This window comes from Chlorocebus sabaeus, chromosome X, assembly GCF_047675955.1.
Source record: "Chlorocebus sabaeus isolate Y175 chromosome X, mChlSab1.0.hap1, whole genome shotgun sequence".
NCBI lineage: Eukaryota > Metazoa > Chordata > Mammalia > Primates > Cercopithecidae > Chlorocebus > Chlorocebus sabaeus.
In genome coordinates this window covers 75,638,738-75,652,652 of record NC_132933.1, presented here as the reverse complement: position 1 = coordinate 75,652,652, position 13,915 = coordinate 75,638,738, and the positions used below count along the sequence as shown (strand labels likewise).

General features: G+C 35.4%; 1 protein-coding gene across 8 annotated transcripts in view; it reads right to left on the bottom strand.

Moving 5' to 3' along the window:
* The window catches only part of ATRX (ATRX chromatin remodeler), a 300,487-nt gene that overhangs the window by 57,687 nt on the left and 228,885 nt on the right, over positions 1 to 13,915 (bottom strand). For all 8 annotated transcript variants that reach the window (XM_007992127.3, XM_007992126.3, XM_007992124.3 and 5 more), the window contains 2 exons: positions 1,841 to 2,018; positions 623 to 817 (listed from right to left, as the gene is read on the bottom strand). In XM_007992127.3, coding sequence (XP_007990318.3) covers positions 623 to 817; positions 1,841 to 2,018 — 373 coding nt within the window. The remainder of the gene's footprint in view (positions 1 to 622; positions 818 to 1,840; positions 2,019 to 13,915) is intronic.

Here is a 13,915-nt window from a genome sequence, read left to right as displayed (position 1 = left end):
TAATGATTAAGAGTAATGCTTTTGAGTTGGTCAGATATGATTTGAAGGCCAGCTTCATGATATGGTGTGTAAACTCAGGTAAGTTACCTAACATCTCTGAACCTCAATTTCCTCATCTTGAAAATGAAAACAGGACTATCTGCTTTTCAGTTGCTGCTGGATTGAGGGAGATAATCTGAACAATGTCTTGTTTTTCTTAGTATGCTCTCACAGTATACCTCTCAAAGTCAGCAAATAATAAATGTTTATAAAATTAACTGGTTTCTTGCAACCCGAAATTCACCATAAGAATAAATTCAAAGTAATTCCCCCTTTTCTAATTGGAAAATTTGTCTGCTACTTCTCATAAAAGTTGAAGTGTAAAGTATATTAGAAAATATGCTAATTAGATATATGTGGCATAAAATATGTGTTTCAGAATATACTTTTTGTGGTGCTATATGGAGAATTGATCAAGCACCCTATCATTTATAATTTTCTAGACAAAATTCATTAAATATAATTTTATTCTCCTTGAAAAATTCTGAAATATAGCCTTAATCAGATGACTGACTTTCATATTAGTAGTAAAATTTCTTTAGTCCATGTTGGTTTGTTAAGCCAGTGATCTAAATATTTTTACCTTTGGCAGCATGGGAGTATCCCTCTTCTTCTTCTTTTCTGAATTAGGGTCATCTAATAAGTCTGGCTCAAAAGTATAAAGTTCAGTAAGCTCATTCATAGTAAAATGACGCTCCACCTGCTGCTGATCAACAACTCGAAAAGACAGTGACTGCTTAGTTACTTGCCGATCATAAATCTTATCTTCCATGGTTCCCTTTGTAAAAAGAAGGAAGAATATACAAAAAAATTAAATTTTGTAAGCATGAAACTTAATCAAGGATAAATACAGTTACTGGTTAATATGAAATGGTAAAACTTCATGGTAATATATTGCCATAAAGAAAAACTCATCAGCAATTTTGCTTAATTCATGAAAGATTTCATCTCTTTAGCATAGTTTACCATAACAAATAAAATTACATTACTGATAATTATTCTATATTATCTGACCAAAACACATTCATGTGTTGCTTTATTTATTTCTGCACTCCGTAGGAGGAGGACAGCAGGCAGATACCAGAGTAAATAGAAATAAAGGGACAGACACAAAAAACATTTAGGTAAATATTGAAGTTAGAAGGCAAGAGAGCAGTTTGATTCCTTTTCAATGTAATATAATAAGCTATCAACAAACACCATAAACTGCCTTTATATCATCTTATTGTCTATGATTTCAAGACAGAAAACAAATATAAAACACCATATCCATTACACATAAACTACATTAATTAAATGTATACATATTACACTAAATGTATATTAAATATAAAAATTACATTATAAATGAGAATGTATAGAAGTTATAAACAGGAAAGAAAAAAATAAAAGAAAATTGAATAAATAAATAACAGGAAAGAGTTTACATAACGTTGTCAATCAACTTATATACTAAAGAAGATCAAATAAGCAAGGATCTACCAAAAAAAAAAACCAGTCTCTGGTTGAGAAGCCCAGATTTGGAGGCAGGTTGAGAGGGTTGCATCTGCTGTGGGTAGCATCCACTAAATCTGTTTACTCATGCAAAACAATCTCAACATGAGAAAGATGACATTACGGAAATGGATACACTACAAAACAGAAAATCAAGAAAACCCAAAACTGACTTCTGCTGCTTTATGTACAGAAATGGTGTTTCCAACTTTATTTCCCTCTCTGTAATACATATATGTTTCATACCTCTAAAATATTATCAGTTTCACACGAACTTTCAATATGAAAAAGAGAATTATAAACCTACCTGAGCTAAGAACCTATATACATAAACAGGCTTAGTTTGTCCAAAGCGATAAACTCTGAATATACTCTGGATGTCATAAGATGGATTCCAAGAAGCATCAAATATAATTACTCGATTAGCAGCTACCAGATTAATTCCTAGAGATCCTGCTTTAGTAGAAATGATAAATAATCGCCCTCTGAAAATGAAAATATAGAATGTTTCAGTAATTAGTACTTTACAAATATTTTAATTACAATATGACTTTTTGATACTTAGGCAGTTTTTTTTTTTAACTATCAAGAGTTCAGAGAATTCATTTCTTACTTACTGAAGAAAATAAGATATTATCTAAGGAGTCAGGATGATAATACATATGCCTAGGAAGAATCCTATTGTTGGAAAATAAAATAGTCTGATTTAGGAATAAAGATGAAATGAAAAATTAAATATTTACAATGTAGTCAAGGTTTTATTTACAGATTTCTGAATAAATTTAGAGAATTTATATTTAACTTGAAAGTCTATATTGTATTGGGTACAGCTAGGGGCAACTAAGTACATCAAAATGAAGGACAATGCAAAAGTAGGTGAATATGTAGGAGTGACTGAACATTTATAATACAGCATAATGAATATAAGGAGAGACGTTAGATAGATGCAAGGTACTGGGGTAGATAAAACAGGAGCAAGAAGACAGACACAGGGCTCCAGGAAGGGTGTGTCTAAAGAAAAAAAAAAAGAAACCAATAGATTACCTGATTTGTTGAAACACAAGCATTTATAGTTTTTAACTTTCTTTTTTTTTTTTTTTTTTTTTTTGAGACAGAGACTCGCTCAGCCAGGCTGGAGTGCAATGGCGCAATCTCAACTCACTGCAACCTCCGCCTCCTAGGTTCAAGCGATTCTCCTGCCTCAGTCTCCTGAGCAGCTGGGATTACAGGCGCAACACCATGCCTGGTTAATTTTTGTATTTTTAGTAGAGATAGGGTTTCGCCATGTTGGCCAGGCTGGTCTTGAACTCCTGACCTAAGGTAATCTGCCCACCTCAGCCTCCCAAAGTGCTGGGATTACAGGTGTGTGCTACCATGCCTGGCCATTTATAATATTTCTATAGTAGAATTTAGAAATGAATTGATGATAGGTATATAGAATACTAAGCAAATGGTAAAAACAAATCACTACTTCAGCAAAATATAATAAATAAGTACACAAAAAAAGAAAAACACAGTATTCAAGTGGCTTACAAATATTTACATAGCCACAATAAAGAAGACACTGCAAATTAATTTAGGCAAATATTATGAAAAATTATACTGGGTAAACGAATGAGGAAAAGTGTGCATGTACTTGTGGTAAATTACTACCTTACACTTTAGAAAGGATGTATGTAAGTAAGAATTACCAAGAGTTGAAGTTGGTTACCTCCAGAAAGTAGAAATCACAGGTAGAAAGAGATTTGGTTACGGGACTGGTTTTTATTTGAAGCCTTGTAAAACTATCTGTTTTTTTAAAAATATGTAAATATATTACTTTGATATTAATGAAAATTTAATTTGAAAAAGATTAGATAAACACTTTTTGAAAATAAAAACAACTCTAAGGAAAAAAATTCCTCAGTTCCACTCCCCAGAAACAACCTCCATTCAAATCATGATGTATTTCCTATAGGTTTCTTTTTTGCTGAATATATACTTTTTAAATTTTGCAGTCAGGATAATATCTGTATATACAATATGTATTAAGAACAGTTCCCCAAATTTCATGGTAAACATCATGCTTGGTAGCTGCATAGTATTGCATTGGATGACTGTACAATAATTTAATAATTTGCTTATTGCTGGTAACTTATAGAGTGACAAAAATCCCTGGAATATAATAAGCTCTCAATAATCAACACAAAATTTCTTTTCTTTCATGAAAGAAAATTAATTACTAAAATGCCATACTAATTACATTTATAGCATTCATTATACACTAGAATGCAAAGAAACTCTAAATTTAAATGATGGGGAAAAGTTTACAATTTAGTTTACCAATCATATTATATACTAAAAAAAATCCTGGTATAAAATAAATAGAGATACTAAATTCATATTTTATGTCAATTTGGAACTACCACACATCTATGAATATAGACTATAGAAATTATCACAAAAGTTGACCAATTTTGAAGACAATGTATTTATCACAGTGTTATTTTATAGCAGCATAAGGTTGAAAATTAAACAATATGTATAACATAGAGAACTAAATTACACTCTGGCTATGTTACCATTAAAAATCCAAATACTACATTATGTGGAAGAAAAGCAGAAATATAGAGCCTTACTAAATACAATTGCAAATGCATTAAAAACAAAAACATATACACACAATGTTAACAGTGGTTCTCTGTGGTCAGTGGGATTATGATGACAAGTTTCATCTTTATACCTCTATAACACATATTCATTACAGAGAATAAACTGTAGCTTCTTTAATTAGAGGACACACTTGAAGGTATATGGGTAAAAGCTGGTCCAAAATTATTCCAGTTATTAATATCTATCCCACATAAGCAAAAGATGGCATAGAGCTATACAAAAGAATGAAGCATATAGAATGGTATAAACTATGTAGGTTAAAAAACACAGACATACATACACACACAACACACATGAAACCTTAAATAACTTCAATATGCAAGTCCATATTGAGATAAACTACCGAATACATTTTTTAGATATTCTTAATACTAAGTATTAGTATTAAAGTATATACTCAAACATAATTAAAATATAAAGGATTATTTGCACAGTGCTCATATAAACCATCTTATACATGTCTTTTGATAAAAGCATTTCTGTCAGGTACATATCTAAGAGTGGAATTGCTGAGTCATAGGGTATTTACATGCACTGCTAAACTGAACAAATAGTTCTGTAAAGTAGTTATTCCAATTCATATTCCCACCAGCAGTATATGAGGCTTCCAGTTGTTCAGGTCCTTGACAACTCATGGTACTGTCTTTTTGTTTTTATTATAACCTTTGAAAACAGTTTAAGGTTCACAAAAATTATACCAGTTGAGTTCCCATATATCCTTCACTCTCGGCTTCCAATGGTAACCTACAACTTATATAACAACAATACATTGTCAAAACCAGGAAATTGATGTTGGTATGAACTCAAGTACAGAGCTCATTCGGGTTTCATCAGTTTTTGTTTGATGTATAGTTCTACAAAATTTTATCATGCATGTAGAATCATGTAACCATTAGCAAAGCAGGATACAGACTGTTCTATTATCACAAAAAAAGAAACACCTTTCTTGTGTTATCCCTTCGTATTCATGCCCTTCCCCTAACCCTAAACCCTGTCAACTACAGATCTGTTCTTTATCATTATACTTCTGTCAAATTGCAAGGTTATATGACAAGTATGTTTAGTTTTGTTTTTTTGAACTGTCAAATTGTTTTCCAGAATGGTGGTTATCATTTTATATTCCCACTAGTAATGTAGGATAGATCTAGTTTCTCTATATCCTCACTAGCATTTAACGTTGTCACTATTTTTTATTTTAGCCATGTTGATAGGTGTGAAGTGACAACTCATGTGGTTTTAAATTACACTTTTCTTTCATTTCTAGAGACAGGATCTCACTCTGTCTCCCCGGTTGGAGTGCAGTGGCACAATCACAGCTCACTGCAACCTCGAATTCCTGGGCTCAAGTGATCCTCCTGCCTCAGCTCCTAAGTAGCTATGACTGTAGACATATGCCACCATGCCCAGCTAATTGTATTTAATTTTTTGTAGAGACAGATTCTCACCATGTTGCCCAGGCTGGTCACCATGAGGCCAGGCTGGAATCCGTGGCCTCAAGTGATACTCCCACCTCAGCCTCCCAAAGCCCTGGGATTGCAGGCCTGAGCCACCAGCCTCACCTAAATTACATTTCCCTAATGGCTAGTGATGCTATCTTTTCATATGCTTATTTGCATAGCCTTCCTCAGAGAACTGTCAGTTCAAGTCCTTTGCCCATTTACTAACTGGGTTGTTTTCTTTCTGAGAGTTCTTTATACATTCTGAATGATTCCTTTGTTAAATATGCAAATTGCAAATATTTTCTCCAAGTCTGTAAGTTGTCTTTTCCTTTCCCTAAGAGTCTTTCACAGCCAAAAGTTTTTAATTTTGATTAAGTCTAATTATTGATTTTTTATTTAATGGATTATATGCCTTTGGCATCATGACTAAGAACTCTGCCTAACCCTAGATGCAGAAGATTTTCTTCTGTTTTCTTATACAAGTATAATAGTTTTACATTTAGATTTATGATGCATTTTGACTTGATTTTTTAAAATATGGGTAAGGCTTCAGTAAAGGTGTTTTTGGCCTATGAAAGTCTAATTGTTTCAATACCAGTTTTTGAAAAGGCTATGCTCTCTCCATTTAATTGCTTTTGCATCTTTTGTCAAAACCATTTTTAACTTGAATTTCTCTGATGATTAATAAGGATCACCATGCTTTCATATATTTACTGGCCATTCGGATATCATCTTTTGTAAAGTCCTGTTCAAGTTTTTACCCATTTTTCTATTGGGTTGTCTAGTTTATCCTATTGATCTTTAAGAGTTCTTTATATATCCCGGATGAGACCTTTTTAGATGTGTATATATTGGGAACAGCTTCTCCAACTTCGTGACTTGCCTTTACACTCTTAATGTGAAATGATATTTGTATTAGTCAGGGTTTTCCAGAGAAACAGAACCAACAGGAGTTTAGAACTTCTGTGTACATGCGCGCGCGTGTGTGTGTGTGCGTGCGTGCAGACATATTACGAGATTTGCTTCACTGGGATTATGGAAGCTGCAAAGTGCTACAATGTGCTGTTCACAAGCTGCAAAACCAGGGAGCTAATCGTATAAATCCTGGTCCCAGTTCAAAGGACTGAAAATCAGGCAGCCCTAGGCTGTGGGTGGGGGCAGTTGGTATAAGTCCTAGTCTGTCTGAGTCTGAAGGCTGAAGAACCACGATTACCAATCTCCAAGGGCTTAATAAGATGGATGTCCCAGCTCAAAGAGAGAGAGAGAGAGCAAATCTGCCCTTCTTCTGCATTTTTGGTCAATTCAGGCCCTCAATGGATAGGATGATGTCCACTCACACTGATGAGGGCAATCTTCTTTACTCAGTCTACTAATTCAAATGCCCTTTCAGGAGCACCCTCACAGACATATCCAGAAGTGTTTTATCAGCTGCATGGGCATCTCTTAGCCCAGTCAAACTGACACATAAAATTAACTATCACACCTTTGGTGAACAGAAGTCCTTAATTTTAATGAAACCCAAATTACCAATCTTATATATATACAAGGAACAGAAGGCAGCTCTGAAAAGTGAGAAGGATGAGGCAGATGGGTAGGGCCCTCAGGATATAAAGGATAACGTGGTACTGAGTTTCATGGGTTATCTTTTTATTTTTAAAATCTTATTTTTTTTGAGACAGGGTCTTGAATTGTCACCCACAGTGGAGTGCAATTGCATGATCACAGCTCAATGCAGCCTTGACCTGCTGGGCTCAAGCACTCCTCTCACCTCAGCCTCCCAAGTAGCTGGGACTACAGAAATGCACTAATGCACCCAGTTAATTTTTAAATTTTTTGTGGAGACAGGGTCTCACTATGTTGCCCAGGCTGGTTTTCAATTCCTGGGCTCAAGTGATCCTCCTGCCTCGACTTCCCAAAATGCTGGGATTACACGTGTGAGCCACCGAGCCCAATGTTATAGACTTTCTTTCTGCCTCATGTATCCTAGACTGGTTGCTGAAGAACTCCAGAAGGTGCTGTCAAAAAAATCTCCAAGAAAAGCCGACCCTCCAGCCACAGGACCAGGAAAGGGGCAGCATAGCAAGACAGAAAACGTTAGGATAATCACTCAATTCCAACCAAACAGTACAGCAAAAACTGTAGCTGAACCTCATCCTTCTACTGTAACCAAGTTATAACAAGGCACTGCCAGGGTGGGGTCAGAGAAGTCTGATTTAACAAGGTCCTCCCTATGATCTAACAGTGTCAATGAAGGCCATGTAGGGAAACAATACATCCACCCACACCCAGGAGTTGCAAGAAAACCCCTTCCCTTCCTACTGGAATTATACCACCATCCAGTAACTAATGAGTCACCCCCTGTGGGTGGAGGCCATCTGGAAAGAGGTAAACAGGTAATCTTGAGCCTCTGTCCCCCAACCCAGCCAAGGTAATACCAGTAGAGGCCTAGTGAGGAGACTGAACTCCCACTATCAACTGGCAAAAATGGGGTAGGGTACCTCAAGCCCTGCCAAAACATTTGTCAGAAGATGCCTACTATAACAAAAGATTTAAACAAAATCCAGCATCTCATGATATAGTAACCAATATGCCCAGTTTAAATAGAAGAACTTTTTCATAATAAGAACCAGAAAAATCTCAAGTTCAATGAGAAAAGACAATCAACAGACACCAACACTGAGATGACATAAATGTTAGAATTGTCTGACAAGGATTTTTAAAGTAGTCATTATAAAAATGCCTCATAAGCAATTATTAACATACCTGAGACAAATGAAACAAATATTCTCAGCAAAGAAACAGAAGACATAAAAAAAGAACCAAATGAAAATTTTAGGCTGGCCACGGCAGCTCAGGCCTGTAATCCCAGCACAGTGGGAGGTAAAGGCAGGCAGATTACTTGAGATCAGGAGTTCCAAACCAGTCTGGCCAACATGGTGAAACCCTGTCTGTACTAAAAACACAAAAGTTAGTTGGGTGTGGTGGTGCATGCCTGTAATCCCAGCTACTTGGGTGGCTGAGGCATGAGAATTGCTGGAATCTGGAAGGTGGAGCCTGCAGTGAGCTGAGATCTTGCTGCTGCACCCCAGCTTGGGCAAGAGTGAGACCCTGTCTCCAAAAAAAAAAAAAAAAAAAAAAAAAAAAATTAGAACTGAAAAATAAAACAGAAATTAAAAACTCAGAGTGAGTTGAGCAGAATGCAGAGAGCAGAAGATTTGGTGACTTTGAAGACTAAACAACAGAAATGGCCTAATCTGAACAACAGAGAAAAATGGAATGGAAAAGAAACTCTTGTATCCAGGGGACTATAACAAAAGATTTAACATTTTTGTCATTAGAGTCCTAAAGGAAGAGGAGAAAGGAGGAGGGGCTGAAATTCAAAGAAATAATGACTGAAAATTACTAATATGCATTAAGAAACATAAATCTGCAGGTTTAAGTAGTTGAATGAACCACAAACAGGATAAACCCAAACAAATCCATGACAAGATATATCAGTCATCTTCCAAAAACGTAGAAAAATAATCTTGAAAGAAGAGAAAAACAACACCTTATCTAAGGGGAAAAAACAATTCAAACAGGAAGTTTCTCATAAGAAACCAGGGAGGCAAGGAGGTAGTGACACATATTTTTCAAGTACTGAAAGGAAAGAATTGCCAACCCAGAAATCTACATCCAGCTGAAATACCATTCAAGAATGAAGGGGAGGCCGGGCGCGGTGCCTCAAGCCTGTAATCCCAGCACTTTGGGAGGCCGAGACGGGCAGATCACGAGGTCAGGAGATCGAGACCATCCTGGCTAACACGGCGAAACCCCGTCTCTATTAAAAAAATACAAAAAAACTAGCCGGACGTGGTGGCGAGCGCCTGTAGTCCCAGCTACTCGGGAGGCTGAGGCAGGAGAATGGCGTGAACCTGGGAGGCGGAGCTTGCAGTGAGCTGAGATCCGGCCACTGCACTCCAGCCTGGGTGACAGAGCGAGACTCCGTCTCAAAAAAAAAAATAATGAAGGGGAAATCATTTGTTGCCAGCAGACTTGCTGTTAAAGAATGGCTAGGCCAGGCGTGGTGGCTCAGGCCTGTAATCTCAGCACTTTGGGAGGCCAAAGCAGGCGGATCACTTGAGCTCAGGAGTTCAAGACCAGCCTGGGAAACATGGTACAACCCCATCTCTACAAAAAATACAGAAATTAGCCAGGTGTGGTGGTGCGCACCTGTAGTCCCAGCTACATGGGACGCTGAGGTGGGAGGATGGCTTGAGCCTGGGAGGTCAAGCTGCAGTGAGCCAAGATTATACCACTGTATGCCAGCCTGAGTGACAGAGCAAGACCCTGCTTAAAAAAAAAAAAAAAAAAAAAAAAAAAAAAAAAAAAAAAAAAGGAATGGCTAAAATAAGTTCTGTAAATATAAAGGAAATGATAAAAGAAGGATTACTGAAACGTTAGGGAGAAGTAACAATGAAAACAGCAAATAATAAATATGAGTCAATACAACACTTTCCTCCGGTTGTGTTTTCTAAATTATATTCTATGGTTGAAGAAAGAATAATTACACTGACTGATATGGTTAAACACTTGAGACACTCATATTATAAAAAGGGAATCAAAAGGATATAAAGAGTTAAGGTTTCTGCACGTCAATTAAACTGGCAAAATGACACCAGTAGACTGTAGTAAGTGTGTGTATATGTATGATGTAACACCTACAGCAACCACTATCAAAGCTATACAAAGAGAAACACTAAAAAAATTATAGATTAACCAAAATAGAATTTCAAAAATACAAAACTAACCCACAGGAAAGGAGGAAAAAGATATCATAAACAAAAGAAAATAGAATGAAAGAGAACAAATTGAGCAAAAAAATAAAATGGTAGACTGAAGCCCTACACTAAATATAAACGGTCCACATACATCATTTAAAAGAAAGATTGAGTGGATAAAAAATAAAACAAAAAACATGACCCAACCACATGCTGTCTACAAGAAACTCACTTCAAATAAAACAACATAGGTGAGTTGAAGTAAAAGGATGAAAAACTATATACCATGTAAACACCAATCAAAATAAAACAAGAGTGGTTATATTAGTATCAGATAAAATAGATTTCAGAGCAAAGAAGATTATGAGGGATAGAGAGGGGCACAGCAATACTAAACGTGCATAATAAACAACAGAGCTGAAAATATCAGAAGTAAAACCTGACAGAACTGAAGGAGAAACAGAAAAATCCACAATTATAGTTGGAGATTTCAACCTTCCTCTCAAAAACTGATAACCATATAGACAAAAAAAATCAGCAAAAGTAAAGAAGAATACAAGAACCTTATCAAAGAACAAAATCTAATCAATATTTATAGAACACTCACCCAGCAACAGCAGAGTACATATGCTCTTCAAGGGCCAGTCTACTCAGGGCATAAAACAAAGCACAACAAACTTAAAAGAATTGAAATCATACAGATTATATTTCCTGAACATAATTGAATTAAACTAGAAATCCACAAAAGAAAAATAATGGGAACCTCCAAATGCATGGAAATTAAACAACATGCTTCTAGCTATGAGTCAAAGATGAATTCTAAAATAAAAATATACTGAACTAAATGAAACTATAACATATCGAAGTTTGTATAACTAAAGCAGTGCTGAAAGGGAAATTCGTAACACTAAATGCTTACATTAGAAAAGAAAAAAAGCCTCAAATCAAATTAGTAATCTAAGCTTCTACCTCACGAAAGTAGAACAGTAAGAGCAAAACAAACCAAAAGCAAGATGAAATTAAAATAGGAAAAAAAAAAAAAAAAAGAAAATCAAGGGAATAAAACACTAGTTATTTGTAACAATTAATGAAATTGACAAACCTCTAGCAAGACTAATAAAAAGAAAACACACAAATTACCAGTATCAGAAGTGAAACAGAAGCTATCACTATAGACCCTAAAGACATGAGAAGGATATTAAGAAAATGCTATGAACAATTCTACACATACATTTGAAATTACAATGAAATGAACCAACTCTTACAAAAGCACAAACTACCACAAGTCATTCAATATAAAATAGATCACTTGAATAATCCTAAAACTACTGAGGAAATTTAATTAGTGATTTCTAAACTCCTCAAAAAAGAAATCTTCAAGGCCAGAACTAGTTTCACTGGCAAATTTTACCAAACATTTAAGATTAACACAAATCCCCATAATCTTTGTCAGAAAATAGAAAACAATTACTGACTTATTTTATGAGGTCAATATTAACCTGATACCAAAACCAGACAACGAAAACAACTGAATATATAACAGTAACTCTCATAAGTATCTCTCAACAAAATATTAGCAAACAGAACCAAGTACTATATAAAAACAATTATCCTTATGATCAAGTGGAGTTTTATTCCAGGCATGAAAGGTTGGTTCAGTATTCAAAAACCAATCTACATAGCATACCATATTAACAGATTAAGAAGACAAAACAGATGATACTGAGGCAGAAAAAGCATTTGACAAATGTAAACACCCATTCATCATAAAAACTCTGAGAAAATTAAGAATAGAGGGGAACCGCCTCAACTTGATGAAGAGTAATTACCAAAAAAGTACAGCATGGCTGTGCATTCCTACTCAAAGAGGCTGAGGCAGGAGGATCCCTTGAGCCTAGGAGTTCGAGGCTGCAGTGAGGTACGATCACACCACAGAACTCCACTCATGGTGATAGACAGAGACCTTGTTTCAAAACAAAAACAAGCCCCCGACCCAAAAAACCAACCTTACAGCTAACAACATAGTTAATGAAGACAGAATGCTTTTCTCCTAAGATCAGGAAGAAGGTAAGGATATCCACTCTCACCATTGCTACTAACTATATTACTCTTAAGTTTTAACCAGTATGAGGTATAGGGAGGGACACAGCAATACTAAACGTACATAATAAACAGAACTGAAAATATCAGAAGCAAAATCTGACATAACTTAAAGGAGAAACAGACAAATTCACAATTACAGTTAGAGACTTTTCTTGCAGTAAGACAAGAAAAGGAAACAAACAGCGTACAGATCATAAAAGAAGAAATAAAACTATCCCTACTTGCAGATAGTATAATGGTCTTAGAAAATCCCAAGAAATCTATAAAACAAACTCCTAGAACAAATCAAGTCAGCAAGTTTACAGACAAAAGATCAACACAAAAACCAACTGCATTTCTGTATTTGAGCAATGAACACATGGAAACAAAAGTTAAAAATATAGTATCATTTACAATAGCTAAAAAAAAGAGAAATACCTGGGTGTAAATCTAACAAAAGACCTACAGGACCTGTATACTGAAAACTACAAAAAAATTGATGGAAGAAATCAAAGATCAACATTAATGGAGACATACACTGAGTTCACTGATCAGAAAACTCAATAAAGTTATCAATTTTCTGCTGCTAAAAGTATTACAATTGAAAAACGATATCAATTCTCTCCAAATTAGTAACAGGCTTAATAAAATTCCTATTAAAATTATTGCAAAACTTTTGTAGATTTAGACAAGATTATTCTAAAATTCATATAAAAAATTAGCTAAAACAATCTGTGAAAGGTAGGACAAAGTGGGAAGAATCATTCAATGTGCTTACTACACAGCTATAGTAATTAAGACTATGTAGTAATGATGCAGAGAAAGACATATGGAATAAAGGAATAGAATAGCAAACTGAAAAACAGCCCAACACAAGGATAGCCAACTGATTTTTCACAAAGGTGCAAAACCAATTCAGTAAAGGAAGGATGGTTTTTTCTTTGTTCTTTTTATTTATTTATTTATTTTTGAGACAGGGTCTTCCTCTGTCGCCCAGGCTGGAGTGAAGTGGCACAATCATGGCTCACTGCAGCCCCGACCTCCTGATCTCAAGTGATCCTCCCACATCAGCCTCCAGAGCAGCTGGGACTACTGGTGTGCATCACCATGCCTGGGTAATTTTTTTATTTTTGGAGACAGGGTCTCACTATGTTGCTTAGGCTGGTCTTGAATTCCTGGGTTCAGCCTCCCAAAGCACTAGGATTACAAGTATGAGCCACTGTGCACTACCACAGATAGCTTTTTTCAACAAATGATGCTGCAGCAATTGAACATCCACAGTCAAAAATAAGAATCTTTAAACTTCACACCTTATACAAAAATTAACTCAATAAACCATGGATTTAAACATAAAAGGTAAAATTATAAAACTTGGAAAACACAACACAGGAGAAAATCTTCAAGACCTAGGGCTTTGAGGAAGAGTTCTTAGACTTGACACCAGAAGCA